The following is a 26,059-nucleotide window of genomic DNA, read 5'->3' as shown; positions in this document are numbered from 1 at the left end:
AAATTAGAACTTCCTGGAGGTGAAGGAACTTAGCAAAGTGCACAAACCCAGAGCCCAGCATTGCCAGGGCTAGAATCAGGGACTGCACCAAATGCAATTGAAAAAACAAGTATTATAACCAAAATTAAATTTTAAAAAATCGTACCATGAGAAAATCCATTTTTTGTGAACAAAAGAACATGAAGTAAAGGCTCACAGATTCTTAAATTTTGTGTGTTGTGGGTCTAAATATAGAATCCCATAGCATTGTGCTTTTTCCCATTGTATGTTTTTCTTTTTACTGATTGATGTTCACTTATTAATAGTTACATATAGCTAACTTTCAGTTCTGACACTGTGGACAATTTAGACATTGAAGCTTCACGTCCCCAAGCACATCTCCACCAACTAAAATAGGGTTTTAAAAAATATGAACAATCCTTTGTATACTAAATAACTTCTAGGATGATGTGGATCTGTATTCAAAGTTTCTATTCTCAGCCTTAACCTCCACCATACTGTCTAATACCTTCAAAGACCAACCCTAAGGGGTACATCAAGGCAATCCTCTGGCATGAGAACTGAGGCAACTTACAAAGTTTCTATTCTCAGCCTTAACCTCCACCATACTGTCTAATACCTACAAAGACCAACCCTAAGGGGTACATCAAGGCAATCCTCTGGCATGAGAACTGAGGCAACTTATTACAACAGCGACTTTTTGGGAAGTATTCAGTACTCACAGAACTGACCACCCTGATAGTATGATAATCCTATCAACATTCCTCAAAGGCCCACATCACTCTGGAATTAACTGGCAGAGCCAGGATTCAAAGTCAAGACTTTTTGACCTCCAAGGTCAAGCTCTCTCTTTAATGTTACAAAGAGTTCTAATACCATTTTTTTCCAGCAGTTAGTCCTGTGGCACTGGTCATACTTAACAATTCAGTCTATCACAGTTGATTCTTTTGGTCATAAGTTACAGACATCAGCTCATATCAGCTTAAGTAAGAGTGGGTAACTTGTTGAGTTTTCTGGGATAGCTCGAGCAATCAAAGGACAGGAAGTGCAGTTTATGAGAGACAGGTACAGAAACTGGAATGTCATCAGGAAATAAGGCAGCTACTCTTCTGACTCAACAAGGCCTGGTGCTGTATCTTTGCCCGTTCATTCTTCTCCCCCTCTGCAACTACTGGCTTTTAAAATTTTTCCACCTGCCTGGTAAAAAACAGTTATAGCTCTCATCACCAGTCTTACTGCTAAATAACCTCCCAGGTTTACCAACATTAATCCAGCTTCTGTCAGATGCCCACTTTTGTCATGTGTCAAGGAACACATGTTGGTGGGGACCAGTTTCTAAAGGGGGGCATGAGGGGTAGACATCTACATTTCCTCACTTGGAAAATGGTGAGATTGGATTAGATAACAGTAATAGTAATAATAATAATGATAATAATAATAATAGATTTAACTAAATTCTATGGTTTGAATGTTTGTCCTCTCCAAAGCTGACATTGAAACTTAATCCCCAGTATGGTATTTGAAAGGTGAGGCCTTTAAAAGACGATTGGATTTTGAGGACTATGCCCTTATGGATGGATTAATCCATGCATGGATTAAGAGGTTAATGGTTTAATGGGTTATCAGGGAGTAGACTGGGGGCTTTATAAGGAGAAGAAAAAAACATGTGGAAATGTGCTCTTGCTCAGTTCTTGCCACATGGTACCCCGCATTGCCACAGGACTCTGTAGAGAGTCCCCACCAGGAGGTACTTCACCAGAGGTGCCCTCTGGACCTTGGACTTTCCAGCCTCCAAAACTGTAAGAAATAAATATCATTTCTTTATAAATTACCCAGTTCAGGTATTCTGTTATAAGCAACAGAAAATGGACTAATACACTAAATTTTTATTCTGTTTCCTGTCACTTGGATAAGTCACTTATGTGCATTATTTTTTTAAACCTTGTAACAATCCTATGAGACAGAAAGTTTATTGCTCTGATTTATAGGTGAGATAAATAAGGCACCAGGAGGTTAAGGAACTTGCTCGAGATGATCTCTAAAAGTGCCTTATAGTTTCAAAATGCTATGGTTTTTAATTGAACATCATGGTCTAACAGAGATAGATTAAAAGAGGGAAAATAATATGAAAGCATATTTTATTTCTTAGCCTAAGGTCATTTTTTTCTTAAAGAGAAAGCTATAACCAATACAAAAATGGCCAAATACATCTTAATAATCAGATTAATTAAATTTAGACCCTTATCATTCTAAAATGGACAGGACACAGCAATAATGACTGATGAAATAAAGTTATTGTCAAAATAGTGAGTCAGACGTCCAGAAAGGAAAATCTCCAAGTACGAAATGTGGAGTTTGTGATTAAAAAAGGAAAAAAAAAAAAATGAAACAATTCAAGTTGAGTTTCTCCAGTTTGGAAGGTATAAGATATTTCCCCTTATGAGTGTGTATTTCAATATTGTTCCACAATGTTAATTGTGTTATGTTAATAGTAGGTTACGATGCTCTGTTTATGATACTGTTTGAAGATGTTCACCCGTTACCAAGCTTTATTAACGCTTTTCAAATGCAGCACAGCTGAAACCGTTTTGAAAATACAGTCCTTCCCCAAAAGTAGAAACGAATGGGAAAAAGTTCAATTAAGCAATTTTTATTTCCATACTGTATAATGAAAAGCTCTTCATTATTGAAGGAAAATAATAACAAATTCAGCAAAGCTTAATACATCAGTAGTGAAGTGCCCTTCACAGTTTCACTGCGATATGTCCTTTAAGTGGATTTGACTAAAGAACCCAATTTCATTTTGCTTCTAACAACTATAGTAAAAAGAAGTTTTTCTCACCATCTAAGGATGAAAATTATTACCATTATAGAAAGGCAACAGTCATTAAATAAATTAAAAGCATCTTTAAAGTTTTTCCATATACATATATAATATATATATTTTAAAAACTGCCATTGACTGTACAAGCATTAAATGCTCAACTAAAACACTTACAGAAACTGGTGGAAAGCTGAAGGGAAGGCTTGGTTTTCAGAAAAAGGGGATCATTTTATCACTGATAAACTACATTAAAATACAATTCTCAAGGGAAAAATAACTATACAGAGAAGTCAGACTTACCCAAGATTTCTTATTTAATCTCTTATTTAGTCTTACATATCAGGTGTTCATAGCTATTCTCTAACCCAACCTTAATTCAACAAAAAGTCAATGTCCAGACATTAGTTACCTGTTAGCACAGAGAAAAGTGAAAGCAGAAAGACTAAGGAGAATAATGCAATTACATAAAAAAATTTTATGAGTCAGACTGATGATAGTATTATATATGATTGCCTATAAAGACATTAAATGGACAATGAGAATTTTATTCAGAAATATTAAGGTAAAAATCTTATCTTAATGAATACATGGTCATCAGTTAATATATAGCTAGGTGAATGTAAAAATTTATCTGAAAAATTGTAACCCTGAGATCTGAGGAATCCAATCTTGCTGTTTAAGATATATGACCCCAAATCGTGTAAATTGTATATTATTTACACAGGTTACAACAAAGTACTTTAAAAATACTATATTGACATTGGCAGTCCCTTAATTTGAATTCAAGAGAAGTTATTGAAAAAAAAATCCTTTCTTTAAATTATTATCTTTGTGTATGTGTATGTGTGTGTGTGTCCCACACCTGGAAATGGGGGTAGACAGGTGGTTGGTGAAAGAAAGAGAGAAAGACAGAAAGAGAGAAACTTAGGAAATGGCATTTATAAATGTAATTTCTCTTCTCATCAGTGCCAATTTAGTATCAGGAGATTTCTGAAAAATCTATGTAGAGACTATATAGAAACTAGTACCTAACAAATTGTGAAATAGACACTCGATTTCCTATTTTAAATGAATTTTTGTTAATTAAAATATTAATCCATTTACTTCAACCCCCATTACTGAAAAGTAATCTTCCTTTATTCTTTGGGAATAAAACTTTTCCCATTTAAACAATAATATGTCCTCAATTTAGTAGTTAAATGATAGGTACAGGTCACCCAGAAATAACTACTGGTCAAAAACTGTTTTCATTGGTAAGAAGCTATTCAAGCTCTTTCATTGTGTTGTAATTTTATCACATCAATTGCTGTTTAAAATAAATGTTAATTAGTACTTGGAAATTGTTATTATCTAGAAGGTTTTTGGCCATTGTAGGATTTAATCCATAATAATTAGGTATTGCTTCAAATTAAGAAAGGTAACAGACATCTGGATAGAAGAAGCCTGACAAGTGATACCGGGAATTCCCAGAGGTTTTGGGTGATACATCTCTAGAAAAAACTAAATTGAGAATTTTATCAAAGCTACCAGTGAAAAAGTTTTCTTTATTGAAAGACAGCATGACCAGGATATGGTGGACACACCCTGGCCAACTTCTATCATATAAAGAAAATTTATTAAAAAGTAATTTCATCCCCCATCTCACTTTGAATCTTTAACTTTACGCCACCAGAACAAAAAAATGAACTAGAAGAAACCATGGTAACTTAGGCACCAGAACTTAATTCATTTTTTAAAACTGGTGTGTCTCATTCAGGGTTAACACGCACCCACATCAACCTTTGTGTACACCAAAAGTGTCACAGAGCTTCTTTTCATGGTAATCTCCTTTTAATGGCTTTCCAGTAACATATCACTCAAACTACAGAGAATGCCGTACTCTTTACAAACACTGAAGTGCAGAATGTTCTTGCATTTGGTTTATGAACAAAAATACTTACAGTATTTTTATATCTATCACTCTTATCCCTTCCACGAATATATCTATGAAATAGCTAGTATTATAAACCCAACGTTTCAGTGCCACAAGTGCCTTTCAGCTCAAGTGGTCAGCCTGTTCATTTTACCAGTGAGGACACTAAAGAAATACAGCTAACAGAGTGCCTTTTAAAAAATAGATGCTCAATAAATATTTATTAAATGACCGAACCACCATAGATAGCTACAGGCAAAGAGAGAAGAAAGCTCCATGTCTTCTGATACTGCAGAGCATCTGAAATGGCTTAGTTGTTTCTAATTATCAGGCGAGACTGAACTAAGCTAAGGATTAACCACAGAAATAACATCAATAACAACCCATGACCTGAAAACATTTCTGTCACACAAGTAAATACAGTAAGGGGAAGATTTTGAAACAATTCTCAAGAACAAAAGGAGGAGGAGATTTTTATGACATGAAAATTGAAAAAAACAAAGTATCTGTGTTTAGTTCCCTTTCCTTGTGGATAATTTGAAGTGAATTTTACTATAGTGTATATTCCATGATTGAGCCCAAAGCCTTGATCTATGTAAAAAATGCCTGGACCTGAATGTGGCTGAAGGATGATATTCAATATGTTACTGTGATTAAATTGGTCATTTAAAGAGATCTCCAATATTCCATTAGTTTTTGATCCTCAACATCTATTGCTAACTTCATAGGAAGCAGAAGCATATCAAGAGAACTAAAAAGTTAATGGTTTTAGGAAGGAATCTGAATTTATTCTAGAAGAATAATTGCAAGTATGTGTGAAAAAGAAGTACAGAGAGGAATTGCATCTGTGTCTTCAAAAACTGGATTGCTGATTGCCTTTTCTGGGAGGTAGTGAAATGAAAACAAATATATTTCCAATTAAATAGCTGGATCAAGTGGTAACTCTCTGTGCACGCTCTTGTATCATTCTATTATTTTTGCTAAAGTTGTCATAAATGAATAGTACTTGCTAGAACATGAAATTTTAAAAAACCCAAAGAATTGTACGTAGACTGAATTATAAAACCATATAAAGCAAACCTTCCTACAAAGGGCAAAGGCACCCGGCACGTGAACATGCATACATATACACTAACACTCAGCACATACTCCGCTCAACTCTCATGATGACTTGTGAAGGAAAAACAAGGATAAACCAGAGTCTCAAAGACTTTTAAGATAAACATCAAACTTGACTGGATTATTTAGCACTTGCTCAGTTGCTCAGGAATCTAAGGCAATAAGCCTACTTCAAAATACGAAATTACTCTCTAAATATTCCCTTTAGTCACTAGATGAGTAGAGATAAATGATAAGCTATTGCTGTTTTCCCAATCTACTTTCAAAGCCCATTACGAAAATAAATGTGTGTTCTCTAGCAGTTCTAAAAAAAGTTTGAGTGATAATTTTTCTTGTGTGATTAAAAAAAAAAAAGAAATCGATGTCCATATTTACTGAAATCTTGCTTTTAGTTACATTCAAAAACAAATACAGTCCAGTTTTCCTTGGTGGAAATCTTCAGTCTATTTCTCTTTTGACTATAAAACAATCTTTTGGAACAAAATGCATTGGCAGTGCAAAAAAAAAAAAAAGTCCATAAAAATAAACTAATGACTGAAGTAAGCATTCAAATGAGTTCTTTGCCAGGTTATCTGCAAGCACAAGACTCTACTGTCATGTTAGGATATACTTTAAGCACTACATTCTTATTTTCATCAAAGAACAAGATACTGAGTGAGGACATCTTTTCTGGTACACAGCAAGGCTCAGGAATCCCAGGAACAACCCCAACAGCTCTCACTATACTCTGGATGGTAGCATGATTTGATGGCTTCAAAGACTAGAAAAAGAAATGAGAGAAGGACACACAGGTTAGATGGAACTGCTTTTCCAGTACTCACTCCTCATCAAATAAAATGCCTCCAGAATGAATTTGTTTCAACAGCTTAATAAAGCTCTGGCATTGTTATATATTCAGCCCAATCTCTTATATCTCCATCACCACAATGGTTATTGTTTATTAAGTGCCCGCTACATTCCAGGCATGTAGTATCCCTAATCCTTACAGCAAAACTATCATTTCTTACATTTTACAAAGACTCAAAAAGCTTAAATGATACGTCTAAGGTCAAATAACTAGTAAGTGGTAGAGTAAGGATTTGAACCCAGTTCTCTCAAAAAGAATTGTTTAATTTTAAACATCTCAGTCCCCAAATATGGAATTAATACATTCAAGGATGTTTTCAATAACAGGATTGCATAAAAATGGTTTGTTCTTGACCCTGTATTAATTATAAAGAACTCTAACAAGTATCCTATTTAACAGAGACACATTACTGCCGCTGCTACGGTGATATTTATGCATTGTTGTTAAAATAAAACTAAGACAGAGGGGCACTGATTTGTTTATTTAATGGCTGACAAGAGGATGAATTGGATGGTCACTATTTTACTATGTATTCAACTTTCCTTAGAAGTGGAAACTGGGGTTAAGAGGACCACACTACTGGCCACTGGAGGTCACTGTTGCTCCATGGGTTTAGACAAACAGTAGCGTGTGTTCTAAGAATGGGCCCTGTCCTGTTGGAACATCCTAGGGGCCTATCCTAATCCCATGGATGCCAGAAGTTTGACCAAAGAAGCCTGGGTAAAACTCTTACCTGAGAAAATGAGAAATGAGAGCATTAACATCTATGTGAAACATGTGGTTTTATTTAGAGGTCCCCATACAACTCTGCTCTACCTAAAAGCTTTGAAGGGACAGTCACTTTTGCAAGCCCAGAATGTTAGGTATTGCTAGAGTGGTGAGATGAACTTCGTAGAAGATGCAATACTTTTCAACATCAGTTCTCCCCAATATCTCTTTTAGGCAGGTGAAACTAGTTTGCCAGAGACCAAGACAGTAGGATTTAGATCAAAACTCTGAATTTTTAATTTCAGGATTTTAAGCCTTGTTCCTCATGTCTCAGAAGCAACCCTGCCCCAGCGAATTCATATTTCAATTTCAAACTCCTAAAACTCCCAGCATGGGAAACTGGAACAAGCTAGAAGGTTAAAGGTACATACAAGCCAAGGGAGAAGCAAATAATATAGAAAGCATTACATACTGTAAAAAAAAAAAAAAAAAGAATTCTTTTTTGGAAGAGAAAGGGCAAGTCTGATTTGTCTCATCCCATCTTTCAATTTCAATGAAAGAAAATTATCCTTACATTAAACTTCACCTTTATTGTGAATAGGCATAAATCATTATTAAAAAATTAGTCTATGACAAGCAATTGTTTTTACTCTTTCTTCCTAGAGACTTTAAATATATGTTAAAAAGAATAGTTAACTTTCAATTAGTTAGTTTTAATTAATTGTAATTCAGGGTATTCTCTCCTTAAGGAAAGGAAGTCCATGCAGTTCTATTTTGCACATTGTGTGCCCTAAATCATCAATAAAATATGTGTAACAGGGCCGGCCCCGTGGCGCACTCGGGAGAGTGCGGCTCTGGGAGCGCAGTGACACTCCCGCTGCGGGTTCGGATCCTATATAGGAATGGCCGGTGCACTCACTGGCTGAGCATGGTGCGGGAGACACCACACCAAGGGTTGCGGTCACGAAAAAGACAAAAAACAAACAAACAAACAAACAAACAAAAAACCCCCAAAAGAACAAAACAAAACCAAAAAATATGTGTAGCATACACAAACTGCAATTGATCTTGTAAAATTGAGGTCAATAGCTATTGCTCGTTATTTCACCAGTACTGGTAATTTCTAAAGAAAACTTTTTGCAGCCATCCTTGTCTCTATTGATTTAAAGTTACTTTTAAGACTCAATCATCCAAACTGCTTGTCATAAGGCCCCAAAGGATTTCTTTTTAACATGAATTTTCTGACATTATTCTGTTATTTTAATATTTAATGACTCTTGTAATATTTAAATTTTATATGAAGTGGATCTACTTAATTAGATGAGGTCTGGGGCAATAAATACTGCTGTGCGTTGCTATTCCTCAGTACCTACAACAGTGTACACTCTAGGCACAGAATAAATTCTTGTTAAATGAATAAAATATAAGAAATAGCATACTCTCCATTTTACCTGTTTCTGTGGAAATAATTCCCATCGACAAAAATAAAAGCTTCTGTGCAAATGACCTGGTGTCGATATGGAAAATATTCATGGGTGTTTCCTAGGAAAATTCCTGTCCTTTTAAATTTTTTTTAAGCTCTAACTCAGAAATGATAGATGCAGAAACTATGAGTATATGAGTAGTCTCTAGTGGGCTCACCGGAATTCAGGCACAAGCCCTTGATTCTGGGTTGGTGTGTCTTACGAAGAACCTCTCAGATTACTAGGGAGTTTCCCCTTTTTTCCCTCACTATGGAATCCTCTGATCAAGCTGCCATTACAGAAATAGTTATGTCATGCACAAAAGATCCATGCAGTGATTTGCTGGTGTGAAGCATATTGCCAGTCCATAATTTTTGTTTGTTTTTGAGTTCAGATCATGTTTCTCATGACTCTCTTTACTGAGCTTAAGAAATATATCAATCACAAATGCAAATCTGTGCTATTTCCCTCACCAGTCTCTCTTTTTAAGAGGGTGAAACATAACTTCAACATCAGTTTAGGTAAATTTTTGCTTAGGTAACTCAGTACATCAAGATTTGGATTTTTTTTAGATTTCACCTTCACAACCAGAGATTAGAGTTGGAAAATTCAGGAAATTGAGGGTGTATCATTTTGAACTCATTAAATATGAACTTTTTCTTTATATGGGATACTTGGTTCAAAGTGCTTAGATATTTCCATCTAATTCTGTATTTTTGCTACCCCTAGCTTTACAATTTCTTACAAAAATAACTTTATTCCTTTAATCCTTGTTGGTTCTTTTGAATCTCTATCAACAACAATGGCTCAATCGTTTTCTTCTGAAATTTCTGTTTTCCATCTCTGCTAAGGTGGTGAGGGGAGGCAAAGGAAGAGAACTCAGCTTTAGCTATCTGGGTATTTTTCATCGTTTGGCAGAATTCCAAGAGTCTCTCCCTGAGAGAGCAGATTGGCTGTAGGAGCTGGAAATCAGAAAAATTCAAACTGCCGTGTCTGTGAATGAAATCTACAGTGGTTGGGCCTGCACCTGCCAAGTTGTGTATGATGTCCTCGAGTTGAATTTGATTACAAATGCATTATCAGGGGAGAGTATGTCATCAGCTAAGAGCCTTCATTCCTGACCCGGGCCATAATAGGGTTTTGCTCCACGCTCTCCTAGTCCAGCCCACATGGGTGTGATAGCCCAGAAACTATCTAATTGGAATCAGTGAAAGGGCAAAGCCTGGAATTTGGGAAAGGCAGAACACAGCTGTTCTGAATTACAGAACAGGTTGTCGACTTTTGCAGACAAAGAGTCCCGCCACATAGAGCAGGCTTTTGCTCAGGAGGCCGAATGAAAGGAGGGTCAACAGAGGAGTCCGGTCTGGGAGAACTTTTCTCTGGGGCAAAATGTATATTTAAAGTCTGAAAGTTCTTTGGCGTCTCAGTTATTCCGCATGTGTTGTACTGATATGGTCAGAGACCTTTATTTTCCTTTGTTGCTTGGACTCTATTTTCATCTAAATGGTTGTCATATTGGACATTGTGCTGATAACAGTGATAGTCATTAATTAACCCTGATGTAGCAACTTCATATTGCCTCATGTTTCCCATCCTTTTGGTTACTGTGCCACTTGAAAGATACAAAGCCTGGAAGTCTTAAAGGAAACCACTAGAAAGCTTTAAAATTCAAGCAGATCCACACAAAGTGATGAGAGATTGAGAACTCTGTGTAACAGCCAAACTTCCACTCTCAACTTGGCAAAAGGAAATCCCAAGCTCAGAGAGAAAACTCCACACTTAGCCCTGTTATGTCTCTCTGGAGTTCTGATGCTATTCCAAGTTCTGACAAATATTATGAGTTCAGTTGCTGCAACTGATGCTCTCCTGATTCTATTACTCTCCAAAGAAACCCCCGCTGGAAGAGCTCATCAGTTGTCGAACTTACAAGGAGAATCCTATTTTGTGATGTTTGAAAAGGGACTAGAAACATTTAGAAAACTTTTTCTTGCCTTACAACTTTTATTCTCTTGATCCCTGTCCCTATGTAGTCTTTCTTCAGCCTCCTACATTTAATTTTCTATTCTCCTCATTCTCAGCAATGAGCACTAATAATAATATCAATAGGAAACATTTATTGAGCACCTACTATGTGCAATGTGCTCTACTATCTCATTTTTCCACTATTTTTATTATGTAGGTACTATTAATTTTATTATATACTATTTTACACATATCAAAGATGATAAAATTAATAGGTAGGCAGTTTGAGTAATTTCTCCAAAGAACCATAGCTGGTAAGTGGTGGAACCAAGACCAAAGCCAAAAGGATTTGACTCTCGATTTTGCTACTCAAAGTGCAATTTGTGGATCAGCACCATCAGTATCACCTAGGAGCTTGTTAGATATGCAGAATCTTAGGCTTTGCTCACATGTCCACTGGATCAGAACCTACGTATTAAAAAGATTGCTGGCAATTTGCAGGCATATTAAGTTTAAGAAGCTCTGCTATGACCAAGAATGTACATTTAATTATTCTGCTACACTAACATACTTCTCTTCTCAAATTTATCTCTGCTGTTGTTAACTTATCCCTAATGAGTTTTAAAATTATTATTCTTTAGATCACTGAGAACCACGGTGAAGCTCTTTCAAGCATCAGCAAGTTTTCAAACAGTAAATGCAAGTAGAACCAACAGATGAGAGGGACAAGTAGGGAGTGCTTGTGGAGGGATGAAGACCAAGCCAGTTCTCCAGAGCTGGGGTTGAAAAGCAAACCAACTATGTCCACATTATCATGACCTGCTGGGTCCTGACAGTTGGAGTCAGGAGGGAAGAGAAAAACTCCTTCCCCAGGCTACCCAGAAGAAATTACAGTTTATGAGAATGAGGGGGATTATTTGGAAGAGCCTGGGACCCACCTAAAATCAGTCATCCTGGGTTTAAAGACAGATTTTGAATCCATTCTTGCCTCACAATGCCACAGGGCAAGCCACACTGTAAGATAAAGATTCATCACTGCTTGTTGCATTTGTCATCTTTGTTGGGTACGTGTTTTTAAGTGTTATCTCAGCTGAATGAGTTTGATCAGGGAAATGTTCTTTGTAACTATTAAACAAGGTGAGGTTGTTTATATAATTATAAATATACATCATCCTTACTTTGTGTTTGGGTTTACAAAACACAAAATCATCAAAAATCCTTGGGAGAGACAAGGTCATAGAAAACATAGAAAGCTCATCTTTCTGAGGCATTCTACTAAGAAAATGAAATAATATTTCAATCAAGTTTCTGGCCCTGAGGCTGCCCTGGCTTCAGGCAGTTGGGCCTTTGCTGTTATGTGTGTGTTAGTTACTCTTGGCATACCAATGATCACAAGACGAGAATGCGAAAATGCTATTTTAAAGACCTGTAAGCAGAAATTGGTCACTCTTGGAGGCAAATTTTTTCTCTCCATTATTATACAATAGCAAAAATTGATTCACTTCAACTTTGGCAAAAAACTCTCTTCTTCCTCTGAATTCTGTTCTTTGAGCTGCTTTTTATTGCGTAATAGATTCAAACTGTTACAAGCCGAGAATGGAAGTGCAGCAATAAGTTTAATTGAAGGCCGAGGGTACCACTATATGTTACTATAGAGTGTACTATTTCCACTCTAAATTCAAAGAGTGCAGCCACTTGGACTTACTGTGCAAGATAGAGGTGGGGTTGGAGACACTTCTGAAAGATGTATCTGTCAGGATACTGAGTACTGACATGATAAAGTACAGTCCCTACTGATTTTGGAACAGACACAGGTAAGCTCTGACAGACTGAAATGGGACTTGGAAGAAGTTTACAGGCCATTGTATCCTTTTTTGCCTTTCTTTTTGATGTTTAGCAGGGAAGCAAATGAAATAAGCATCTGGTGGATTTCACAAGGCCAGTTTACCTGGCCCAACCCTGATCCTGACTTCTGTGGGGACAACTCATCTCACAAGAGACTATTTATCAAAAAATGTTCTGCATCAGGGCATCAATCCCATTAACCCTTCCCTTTGTTCCCATGACATCCACTCATTCCCTGAATACCCCCTCAAAGATCAGCCTTCTCCCATCGGGGGCTTGCTTATTGTGGGCTGGTGTAGACTCACACATGACCACACAGCTGAATATGCGCCATGTTTGGAAGCAACACAAAAAGCATATTTTGCACAACATTTTTTCCTCATATCCTTCTTCATACCAATTCTAACTTCATGTTATTTAACAACATTAAAGAAAAATCAAGCATACCCATATTACCTATTATACTTGAGAATGTAGTAAATATGGATCCAGATGGATTTTGTAAATGAAGACACATACTCAACTTAGCGTGTGTTTCTACCCTATGGAAATAGGAAGTAAGTACAGGGCAAAGAACAATGGCTACCTTTGGCATGGGGAATTGGCATGCTCCGGAGCAATAATAGGCATCAAAGGACTTGGGGGAGATAATCCATTCGCTCCAGCCAATATCCGCAAAGTCTACTTTAAGATATCTTCTAGCACAATTCCGAGGTTCAATCCATTGCTTTCTTCTTGCCTTCTTCAGGGTCTGTTCATCAAACTGGAGCGTCTGGCTCTTCTGGTGAGGTCCCTTTCTCTGTTTCTTTTTGCTCTTACTTTTCTCAGGGGACTGAGTCTGAAGGGTCTTGTAAGGCTTTCTCTCCTCCCATACCCCATCCTCCTTATACTGATATTCTGCCCCAGGAAGCTCATTGTTCTGCAGAGGCAGCAAGACCCCAGCAGAGCGCTTCTTCCTCCGTTCAACAGAAAGAGCAGCTCCAATGTGGCTATCCAGTTTGGGCACAGCTCCAGTGGGGAAATTCCGGTGTCCTTGTAAGCTAGATACCACACTTTCTGGCTCAGAAATGGCAGCATCATTGGCATATACCAAGATATAAGGTTCCAGAAAAGGTAACATCCTCTTTGGCAGCTGGTGTCCTTTGGAGGTAATGTTAAATCCTATAAGGAACTCCTCATTTTCCTTGGCCTTCCTTAAGAGTTGAGTGATGTCTTTAGACAGCCAGGATGTGATGTCTCGATTGGGTTTGGTTACATCAACTGACAGATGACCCAGGAGTTGACTTTGGTTTCTGCTGGATTTGAGGGTCCATGCAGAGAGGTCTATCTGAATGTGTTTCCGCTGAGTATGATGTGAGCATCCTCGGGACATTAAACAACTCAGGCTGATGTTCACTAGCTCTCCAATATAGAAGTACAGTGTGGCAGACAAAATATTTTCAGACTTGGTTAGAGAAGTCACATTAAAAATATGCAGTCCCTTGCTTGCTAGGGTTCCTAGGAAGGAAAAAGAGAGAGTAAACTAAAGTAATCAAGACCCCTACCTCACACCATATACAAAAATTAACTCAAAATGAATCAGTGACCTAAACATAAGAGCTAAAACCGTAAAATTATTAGGACAAAACATAGGGGCAAATCTTCATGACCTTGGATTTGGCCATGAATTCTTAGACATAACACCAAAAGTGCAAGCAACAAAAGAAAAAAATAGATACATCAAAAAAAAAAATAGATAAATTAAAAAAATAAACTGGACTTCACTAAAATTAAAAAACTTTTAATAGATACATCAAAAAAAAAAAAATAGATAAATTAAAAAAATAAACTGGACTTCACTAAAATTAAAAAACTTTTGTAGATACATCAAAAAAAAAAATAGATAAATTAAAAAAATAAACTGGACTTCACTAAAATTAAAAAACTTTTGTGCATCCAAGGACATTATCAAGAAAGTGAAAATATTTGCAAATTATATACCTGATAAATCTAGTTTTCAGAATATATAAGTAATAGTTACAACTCAACGACAAACAGGGAAACAAATCAATGAAAAATGGGTAAAGTACTTGAATAGATATTTTTTCAAAGACGATATACAAATGGCCAACAAAAACATAAAAAGGTGCTCAACATCATTACTCATTAGGGAAACAAATTAAAACAACAATGAAGTACTACTTTACACACACTAGGATGGCTCTAACAAAAAACAAAAAAAGTGAGGATGTGGAGAAAGTGGAACCATCTTGCATCACTGGAGGAAATGTAAAATAGTTCAGCTGCTACGGAAACCAGTTTGGCAGTTCTTTAAAAAGCTAAACATGAAGTTACCATATCATCCAGCAATTCCACTCCTAAGGATACATCCCAAAGAATTAAAAACTGGTACTTGAGTAAGCACACATTTATAGCAACACTATTCACAATAGCCAAAAAGTAGAAACTGTTCAAATGACCGTCAATGGAAGAGTGGATAAAGAAATTGTGGCATCCCAAAGAATTAAAAACTGGTACTTGAGTAAGCACACATTTATAGCAACACTATTCACATTAGCCAAAAAGTAGAAACTGTTCAAATGACCGTCAATGGAAGAGTGGATAAAGAAATTGTGGTATACCTATACAATGGAATATTATTCTGCCATGAAAAGAAATGAAGTACTGACACATGCTACGGTGTGGATGAACCTTGAAAACATTAAGCTAAGTGGAAGCCAGACACAAAAAGTCACATATTGTTTGATTCCATTTATATGAAATATCCAGAATAGTTAAATACATAGAGATAGTTGCAGATTGGCGTTTACCAGCAACTAGAGGCAGGGGGAACTGAGGAAAAATCCTCAATGGTTACAGGATTTTACTCTGGAATGGAGGAAATACTTTGGAATGAGATAGACTTTGTGGTTGCACAGCATTGTGACAGTGTTAATTACCACTGTATAGTTTACTTCAAAATAGCTCATTTTATGTTATGTGATGACTTTTACTTCAATTAAAAAAAAGGAAAAGAAAAAAGAAAACAACAAAATTATGCAGTCTCTTCTTTTTGAGAGTTCCTGGGAAGGAAAAAAAGGAGAGTAAATAGGAGTTATTTTAAAAGCCAGAAAAAGATTAAAGCCATTTTTTACTAATTTGCACTTCACTGAAGCACCATAAATGTGTGAAAATTCTAACACAGTAGTTAATTAATGGGATGAGAGCTGAGAGTGGGAAACTACTGAAACCTATTCCCTATAAAATTTTTAAAGTATTATAGCAGCTTCTTGTCTGAAGCATGTATAGCCTACTGGTTATAAGCATAGGGTTTAGAATTAGACTTGCCTTGATTCAAGTACTGGCCCATCTACTTATTAACTCCATAGCTCTGTGCAAGCTAATGTTCTCCTTCATAAAATGAGATATTACCTACCTCCCATGCCATAAGAATTAAATGAGATGTGTGCCAAGCAGTTCATAAAGGGTCTAGTAGGTATTTCTTAAATATAAATTATTATTGTTTTTAGTTCTGATATTAACAGTATTATGGGGATTATATCTTCTTCTACCTGCCTTAAAAAATGTAAGATGTAGAGTAAGCATTGGGTAAGCAGAACAATATATCTCCATAATCACAAAATATATCTGAAAAAATGAGCCACAGATTCAAAGATGTCCAAAAAATAATGCTGTTGCGGGGCTTGTCTGAAGTTTCTGACATTACATCTATTAAAAGTTATAGCTCAACAAACGTGATTGAAATGGTTCAATTGTATATCCAATTCTCCAAATCCAGGAGTGAGAGAGAGTAAGAGAATAGGAGATGGATTAGCAAGGCAGAAGTTGGCTACTTCTCTTAAGATCATCTAGGAGGTTATCAGTAAAACTGAGGTGAGATCTCCAATCCTGGCATGGGTCACCAGAGCCTAAGCCCTCTCCATGCACTTGTTCCATATACATATTTGTTTCAGAAACACACACGCAATCGTGAAATTATGTTCTTGATCAAAACCATGTTTCAGTCAAAACAAAACATTTTTATAAAGATGTGGAAACTTAAAATGAGTTCATTGAGTCCCCAAGCACAAGGGAAGTGTGATGGAAAACATATTTTACTCATTTTTAACATTGTGTGAAGGAAAAGGAGGAAACTTCCATTTGTGCACATTTGTATAATCCATGACACCAGCATAATATTTTACAGACTTTTATAACAAAGCCATGGCATCAGGGTTGTTCTGAGACTCTAGCCTTAATTCACACCAGTCATCATAGCATACACTTTTACCCAAACTTCATGTAGCAGATGGAAATTTAAAATGCAAGGAAGAGAAGTCACTCTGTTCTAAGTATGTGGCAATCAAATGTTTGCCAAACAAACATTCTGGCACGGAATAAATGAACTCTGTGGTATATGGGTGGCAGCATCTTAATGGGTAAACTAGTTCTGCCCCTTTTCCCCACATTTTGCTTCAAGATGGTTCCTTCTTTAAAACATGTTTTCAGTCACCTTATGACCTGCTGTTAATTAGCCTACACCCCTGTGTCTAATAAGCAACACCTCAGAAAAGTCTCTGAATCTGTCCTACTGCCTCTTCTGATTGCTTTCATTTTAATTCAGTGCATTATTTTGAAGTCAAAGCCTACGGCCCAGTTCCAGTTCCAATACATCCAGTAGTAGTCCTCAGGAAAATAACCTAAACTCTTTAAATCTCAGTTTGCTCATCTGTAAAATGGGCCCAGTAATATCAATTGCATTATTGTTGTGAGGATTAATTGAAAGAATGCAGGTAAAGCACATAGGAAAATACTCAAAGGTTAACTAACCATAACTGTAGTGTCCAGTATGACAACGCCTAGCCACTCAAATTCAAATTGAAATGTGCTGGAAGTATAAATACATACAGAATTTTGAAGACTTAATACAAAACTGAATGCAAATTACACATTAATATATTTTATACTGAATATGTGTTAAAATGATAATATTTGATATATTGGGTTCAATGTATTATTTTATTAAAATTAATTTCACCTGTTGCCTTTCACATTTTTAATGTGGCTACTGAAATTTTTAAATTATATATGTGGCTCACATTTGTGGTGCATTAAATCTCTATCGTGCAGTGGTGGTCTAGAACAACCACTAGTTTTGTGGTCATATATTCCAACAGGAAAAAAAAAGGCATTTTTTTTCCCCAAATGCAGTAGAGAATTAGGATTTTTCTAAATATAAGTGTGCAATGAAATAGTAAATTAGGCAAAAGATTCCCTTCTCGAAGTGTAACATTCTTTCTTTATGAAGAACATATTAGATGAAGATAATTTTGGTGATTACTTTTTAATTTTTCCTCTAGCTATAGATAATCATTTCAATCTGCAATGAAAAGTCTAAGACCAACAAACTGTTCTAAAATAGAGCTAAATGGGCAGTTTAGCAACACTGCCTTATAACAGAGATTATATACATAGCTTCAATTGAGTTCTTTGTGTATTACACGCATAAACATACTACAACCAGCAAAGAACAGAGGCCAAAGCAAACAAATGTTTTATGGTAACAAATATTAATTGAACACCTACTAGGTGCTGGACCCTGGGCTGGGTCACAGGGCTTCACAAATAGACACTCCTGTTGACACTGTGATGGGGAAAAGGATGCATGAGCAATATTCAGGTAGCTATGCCGGGATCATGATAGCAGCTGTCCAGGATGTTAAATATAATCTTGGAGCAAAAGAATGAGGAATTAACTTTGCCCAGGTAGGGGTAGAGGGACATACAGTGAAGTGACTTTAAACCAGACTTTTAAAGATAAAGGGAGAAGGGAATGTTGAGGAGGAATGGAAGGAACGTGTTCTAGCAGTATGCAATGTTGTATATTTAGAAGCTTTTGCATAAAGAATATTGCCAATTTTTGAATAGAAATAATAAAAATGCTCCAGATTAACCTAGTTATTTGAAGTCCTAACAAATGTTTAGCTACTCAAGTTCAGAAAAGGAATGGACAGCTTCCATTTAGCTGCTAACTAAAGGTGTTATGCTATACCCCGTACCTGGTACCTAGTGTTTTTGCTTTTGTTATTTCCACCCAGGTTGAAACTGCCTATTTTAGATAATCTCTCTCTTGTATTATTATTATTATTTTTTTTTTTAGGCATAAGCTTGAAGTGTCAACCATTCCACAGAGCACTCTTTGGCTTCTCTAATCCACATTTATTTTAAGTTAATTAAGTGCATGATCTTCAAGCATTTAATTTGTGTATAAGTCAATGCTCTTCCCCACAAAGCAACCCAACAATATTTACTGAGCATTTACAATGGACAAAAAACAGTATAAGAAAGTTGTATGGAGCTGAGCAAATGAGTATAGAGGAATAAATAAGAATGAGATAAATATCTTACTGCATTTAGAAATACATGATAGTAATATCTACTCAATTACTTTCATGTTCTTTTATTTTCTATATTTTATATTAATTTAACTTTTCAAATGAGTATCTTCCCATACTTAAGAACAGGAGTTTTGTGTTAGGTTTCTCTCCTCCCTGTGAGTTGTAGTACAGATTTATTATGCACATAAATATCTATGTTAAAATATCAGTGAATAAAACATGCTTTAACGTTCACTTTTTCTATTCTTCTGAAATATTCAAATACTTATTTATTTGGAATTATTGAATCAAACTTGAGGTATACTTTCTGATTAATGAGAACAAATTGATAAAATAATAATATAAAACACAAGAGTGGGTTTTATCAGGCTACAAAAAATAGCTTAAGCATTTTTAGACTGTGGATAGTATTTGGGTACTCAGAAATATTAACTGTATGCTATGCCAATCTACATATATCTACAGTTGCATGCCTCATTCTGGGTGTTCTCATTTTACTAGTTTATTGATACAGAAGAGAGCAACTAGGAAAGTAACCAAGATGCTAAGAGGTCTAGAAACTATCTCTTTAAGTTTTAGTTGAATAAATAAGAGTACATGGCCTGATGGAAGAAAAAAAGATTTAGCAATGATGTGAGAATTATTTTCAGGTACTTGAGGGGCTTCAGAGAGATCAGAGTTTTTCTTTCCAGTGTCAAAGATGAGAATAAAGTCCTAAAGGTAGTAATTTAGTGGTGCTGAATCCAGGCCAATATAAGTTATGACTTTCTAACTCTGACTTAGTTGAGACCCATCTGCGGTACTGGAAAAACTGGTCACAAATCAAGACTATTACAGGAGGATTCCTTTATGGTAGGGTAGGTAGGGTGTCAAATGTGAACCAGAGAACTTCTCAGATCCCTTGCAATTTAACTACAACAGGCTTTGTTTCTAGCTCTTCCCTAAGAAATATTTTTGATACCAAAATATAGCTACCAATAGGTGGTGCTCTTTTACTGTTGGCTGGCACTAGAACAAGCCTGGATTTTCCTTGCTGGGAATATATCTACTGCAGTTTAGTTAGCATTTGGCACTGGCGTTATAATCACATATTTTGAATTTTCTAGAGTAGTAATATCTGCAAATTGAAAAGGGGTTTAGAAGTCAGGTGAGTTTCTGAGCAAGTTATCTCTTACACACTTGTTGAGACCGCATCTGCTCCTGCTTCTCTCTGAAATGCCTTTACTCATGCTTTTTCTCATGATAATCCAGATTTGTGTTTTAAGGCAAAGGTGAGGCACCACCCCTGTAGACAAGCTTGTCCTGACAACCCATTCTCTTGGTTAGGACCCTGCCTCTATTACCATTTTCATCACACTGTTGGCTCCTTCTGAAGACCACGAACTCTTTAAAGACAAGGTCCTGGGTTATTTCAGAGTCTTCGGCCCCTAGCATAGGCTTGACCCTTAAGCAGTTCTCAGTAGATACTTCTATGAAAGAAAAGCTCCAGGAGTAGCTGTGGCAGGATCCAGGGAGTGGTAAGGGGAATTTCACCTTTGTGCTGGCCCACACAGAACGTTTTCAAAGGGAATTAGAACACACAATGGAAAGCTTTCTATGTAAAGTCTGATTTTAAAACAAATAGACTAAATTAAATCTTGATGATTAGTTAAATCCCTAGGAAGCAGAGAAAACATTTTAGTCATACAGGAAATATGTAACTAAGAACAACCCCCTCTGCCCCAACCCTTCTTTTTCCAAACAAAATATAGCTGCTAGAAATGCCAGGGGTGCCTAGGACAGGGTCACATGCACCTGTAGTCACTATTTGCTGCTGATTACTTAGTCAAGACAGCAGTTTCTCTATGCTGCCTTCGACTTTCAGGTACAGGCAAGATGAAGAGTTTCTAAACAGAACACAAAGTCATAGAAATTTTTCTTGCAGAGTCCCAGTTGAATGACTGAGTTGTATGAGATCTCAAAACAACCATTCTCTAGGTCCAAAGTGAAAACATGGCCAAAGATGATATAATGTATGTTTTTCTAGAATAGCAAAAATGTTAATTAATCAGTTTATCTACTCTTAGCCTCCACCCAAGGGCATTCCTAGACTGTGAGCTCTTGGAGGGCAGACCTGTGTCATATAAATCTTTGGATTCCTAGTGCTTCACACAGTCTGGAGCATTTATATCCTGAAAAATATGTGTTAGATTGCTGAATGAAAAACTGTGTAAACTTACCAGTTTCAAAAGTGTTTCCTACTTAATACCAAAGTGAAAAAAACTTTTGTGTAGGTTCATGTCCCCAAAGTCAGCCAAAGCCCTTCTTGGATATAAGTACTAGATGGTGTTTCCCTTCAGTTCATTAGAAAGAATTATTATAACTGTTGTATATGACGTAGAATAATATTGCCATTTAATATATAAATGGTAAAGTGCCCCATGGGAAATTCTTTCAAGGCAAGTTTACTCCTAAACGATACTTTGCCTGGCTGATAGCTCTTCTACTATCTCTTCTTGTCTATTGACCATCTAATTCAACTCAACTGCAATATTTTTCCTGAATGCAAACTATATGCAAACTGTGCCAGGTCTTTGGAATATAGGATGAAATGAGACTCCTGCTGTGAAGAGACTTGCTTTGTAGGTCCCCATTCAAAACAACTTCCTAACAAATCTATTGGGTCACAAACTCTCTGCAGCTGTGAGAGAAGGGTAATCAGTCTTGATTAACATACTTTAAAGCCTTCTCCAGGGCAGAAACTGTCATAAAGATAGTAATATACCTTCCAAAGCAAAAGAAGCTTACCATTATATAAGTTAATAAACTCATGGAGAGGCTCACTCAAAGGGCCAAATGAGATCAGGAATAGCACTTTAATAAACCCTGGATTTCAGGTGCTGGTTACGACATAAAATACTCAGAACTTTAGGGACATGAGCTTAGAGCAGTGTTTCTCAAATATGGATCAGAAACACCTGGACGGCCTGTTAAAACACAGATTTCTGAACCTCACCCCCAGAGTTTGATTCAGAACGTGTGCGGTGGGCTGGAGAATTTCTAACAAGGTTCTGGGGATGTTGGTGCTGCTAATCCAAGAACCATACTTTGAGAACAACTAACTTCAAAAAATTTCTATGCAAAAGTGCAAGCCTGATCCACTCAGCCACCAGGGTCAGGATAGAAAGAGTAACTTGGTGAATGTAGGTCTAGGATATTGTAAGTAGATTGTATTACAAGAGGACTACCATCTCTTCATGTTTACGTTATTACCCAAACATACCTCATGCTACAAACAAATACATATTATCAAAATTTGAGATACACTTAAGGCTTTGTGGGAAGCTATAGGGAGACAATCTCATCTATTAAACTATTAAGAATAGCTCATTTATACAGGGCTTCTAAACTTTTAATGCATCTTCACTTTCTCAGTTGAGTGTCACATCTTTCTGTGATACAGACACAGGAGGTACGATTTAATCCATTTGATAGATGAAGAAACCGAGAATAGCAATATTAGATGACTTTACTAAATAGCGGTTCAGCCAAAATTAGAATTTACATCCCTTAACTCTCAGCCTTAGGTAATAGAAAAAAATCAAACTCTAGCAATCTTTTCTCTACTTGACAACCATCCATCTTAACCCACACATAAGTGCAGCAATAAACTCAATTCAGTCTTTAGATTAATTTCATACAATTAAATTAAACGTTTCTTTGAAAAAAAAGTATCTTGGACCTCAGTTGCTCTAACTGCATAACTGGGCAAAAAACCTTGCATTTCTAAAAGTATTGGATGTAACTATTTTATAAAAGGAATATTTTTAACTAGTTAATTTTTAAATTCACACATAATTGTACATATTTAAGGGATACAGTATGATATTTTGATACATGCATAAAATATGTAATGATCAAATCAGGGTAGTTAGCATATCTCTCACCTTAAATCTTTATTATTTCTTTGTTGATAATATTCAAAATTCTCTCCTTTAACTATTTAAAAAAATACAATGAATTATTGTTTACTATAGTTCTCCTATAGTGTTATGTAACACTATAACTTATTCCCCCTATCTAGCTGTAACTTTAAATCTCTTAAGTAACTTCTTCCTAGCCCACCCTCTGCCCCCCCTTCCCAGCTTCTAGTTAAACCACATTTCTACTCTCTGCTTCTATGAGATCAACTTTTTTAGCTTCCACATGAGTGAGAACATGTGGTATTTATCCTTCTGTGCCTGACATTTCACTTAACATAATGTCCTACAGGCTCTTTTGTGCTGTCGCTGCAAATGACAGGATTTCACTATTTTTATAAATGGAATATTTAAGAGTACCTTACTTAGTAAAGTAAGAACTCACTGAAGCGGGTAATGCAGTGGATCATTTTGTCTGAACATTTTTATTCATTCTCTGCCCAAATCCAGTCAACATACTGCTTTTACCAGGGTTATGTTGCCATGAGAAGATGGATCTTAAGGGAAGGTAAATTACTGAAGGAGTCGATGAACACACTATAGTCATTTGACTATATAACATACTTGCTGATGTCTTACATAAAGAGAAATCTATGCCTTTAAAAATATTATCCCTGAAAATATGTGTTCTCAGGACTACTCCTATGTATGCCAATATGCCAATACACAACCACTAGTAACATGTAACTAGACTAGCAATTTTATTGGTTGCTAAAAACATTCTATGAAGACTCTTTGGTTACATCATTATCATTTACTACTGTCCATAGTAGGTAATATCCTGGCATACTTTTGTCACTTGATTAATACTATGTCAAAATTTCCATTAAAAATTCTATTTTCATGGACTTATCATGGATTTACAACATAATTATAAAAATTCATTCAATTGAAACTTGACATAGGAAAGCTCAAGCTGAGACTATTTGTGATGCCAAACTTCTTCCCACTACTGCCACCAAAACAAAGTTATTGAGGCACTAATTACTAGGATACACAAATTTAACAGATGGAAAAACCATCAAAATTTGGGGAGACAAGTTCTGATACTGTAGCACAAAAACCCTGACTAGCCAATAGAAAATATATGCCAAGTTGCTCAATAATTTTCATGAGTGTTTGATAGGTATGATTTTTATGATATCTATTAAGTACAACAAATATTGGGGATTATATGAGGGATTTCATAGACATCTTGAGTAAATGTATCTTTCATCAAGACATTAATGGTGATAAAACATTAACAAAGTGATATTATGATCCATAGTGATCTTAATATCTTTCCTCAAATAAAGGAGCTTAGAATCTTTCCTCAAATAAAGGAGCTTTTCTTTTTAAAACATAGTTCCTGATATGAAATTAAATAAATGTTAGTCTTATAGAAGAAGAACTATAAAGGAGAACTCATAAAGAAACAGAGAAAATGAAATTTAATAACAGAAACTCTAAAATTATATTCAGTGAAGTTTATAACATAAAAGTAGGAAGATGGTACAATGCCAACTGGACCCAAGTCCAAAAGGTAATAATATAAGTAAACATCCTGAAATAGGTACTAAATGGGAAATGAGGAACGAGAGGGTTGTGGTATTCACTCTGAATATTGCATATCTTCTTTCCTGCTAAATTAGGAAGGCTTAGAACCAGTGTTTCCCCAGCTAGGCATCTGAAAACCACAGTTCTTTAAAATGTTCTCTCGAGGAGAAACTGTTCCTCTCTTAAGGGGGCTAGTTACATTTAAAGGCCCTGAAAGGTCCCACAGCAAAGAAAACTGATGACTTTTTCCCAACTTATTTGACCATGGAACTCAATTTTATGTAACACTGGTTAACAACTTGCAAAGACCTCTTCTTGCAAAATTTTCTCCTCAAAAATTAGATCAGGCTATTAGAAATAATAGAGTTTGAGATACATCTGAAAACCACAGTTCTTTAAAATGTTCTCTCTAGGAGAAACTGTTCCTCTCTTCAGGGGGCTAGTTAACATTTAAAGGCCCTGAAAGGTCCCACAGCAAAGAAAACTGATGACATTTTCCCAACTTATTTGACCATGGAACTCAATTTTATGTAACACTGGTTAACAACTTGCAAAGACCTTTTCTTGCAAAATTTTCTCCTCAAAAATTAGATCAGGCTATTAGAAATAATAGAGTTTGAGATGAGCTCAGTATATCTGAAACTCATCTGGCGAATACATCATGATGCCGATTTCTGGCTCCATTAAAGAAAGAAGTTGGACTTGTTTTCTTCGATGCCTTTCCCAAATACAAAATTCTATGCAAATATGCTTAAAAGCAGAATTGACATTCATCTTCCTATTTAATTTTTAGAAAATTCTGAAATCATCAATCAAGTACTTATGTACTTCCACTGTTGAGCTAAAATGTAAACCTCTTAATTCATTCTTAATAATGTATATATATTTAAATGTACAAATGTTCCTTGAGTGAATTATCTGCTTAGGGGATTTTTTAATTGACCCCCATGGTTTTTTGGTTCTTTTGAGTATGTCTACCAATACTACAGAGCTAAATTTAAATTATTTTTTATTTTCATTCTTTTTCTTTTTTCTATTAGCATGGATAATCAAGAATTCATGGTATTACGAATTTTTAAATGTCAGAGATTGTAATGCTGTCTTGCCTATTACAGTAAAAACTTCATTAAAGGCTATCATGTATTCAAAGTCGTGTGTAATTCAAAGCAGCTGCACATACTGCCCCTCCTCGGCAGATATACTATTGTCCTTTAAATAAAAACATCAAGTGCTCTTTAATTTCAAGCCTAGTTTCTAGGTATCAGGCATTTCAAGGTACCTATGTTTTAATAAAGTTATTATAGTCCCTTTCTATCAAACCCATTAAGCATGAGCTTTCTCACTGGTCCATGTATTTTACAGGAATGGCTCCTATTAGAGCAATCACTCAGCCTTTAATTATATACTATCTTTCCCAAACCCTTATATTTTAGCCTTGAACTTCAGAAACATGTCAAAATTATAACTTTCTATTTTTAAGCTTTTTTTTTTTTTTTTTTTTTTTTTT

At 35.8% G+C, this 26,059-nt stretch overlaps 1 protein-coding gene across 1 annotated transcript in view; it reads right to left on the bottom strand.

Annotated features, from left to right (window-relative positions):
- Positions 1 to 6,181: 6,181 nt before the first annotated feature.
- Positions 6,182 to 26,059, bottom strand: part of BMP3 (bone morphogenetic protein 3) — a 24,236-nt gene continuing 4,358 nt past the window's right edge. Inside the window, exons 3-4 of the mRNA XM_008580241.1 lie at positions 13,267 to 14,177; positions 6,182 to 6,615 (exon numbers count right to left, since the gene is read on the bottom strand). Coding sequence (XP_008578463.1) covers positions 6,424 to 6,615; positions 13,267 to 14,177 — 1,103 coding nt within the window. The 3' untranslated portion in view covers positions 6,182 to 6,423. The remainder of the gene's footprint in view (positions 6,616 to 13,266; positions 14,178 to 26,059) is intronic.

The sequence above is a fragment of the Galeopterus variegatus genome, unplaced genomic scaffold (assembly GCF_000696425.1).
Source record: "Galeopterus variegatus unplaced genomic scaffold, G_variegatus-3.0.2 Scaffold2046, whole genome shotgun sequence".
NCBI classification, from domain to species: Eukaryota; Metazoa; Chordata; class Mammalia; order Dermoptera; family Cynocephalidae; genus Galeopterus; species Galeopterus variegatus.
This window is presented reverse-complemented; position numbering and strand designations above follow the sequence as displayed.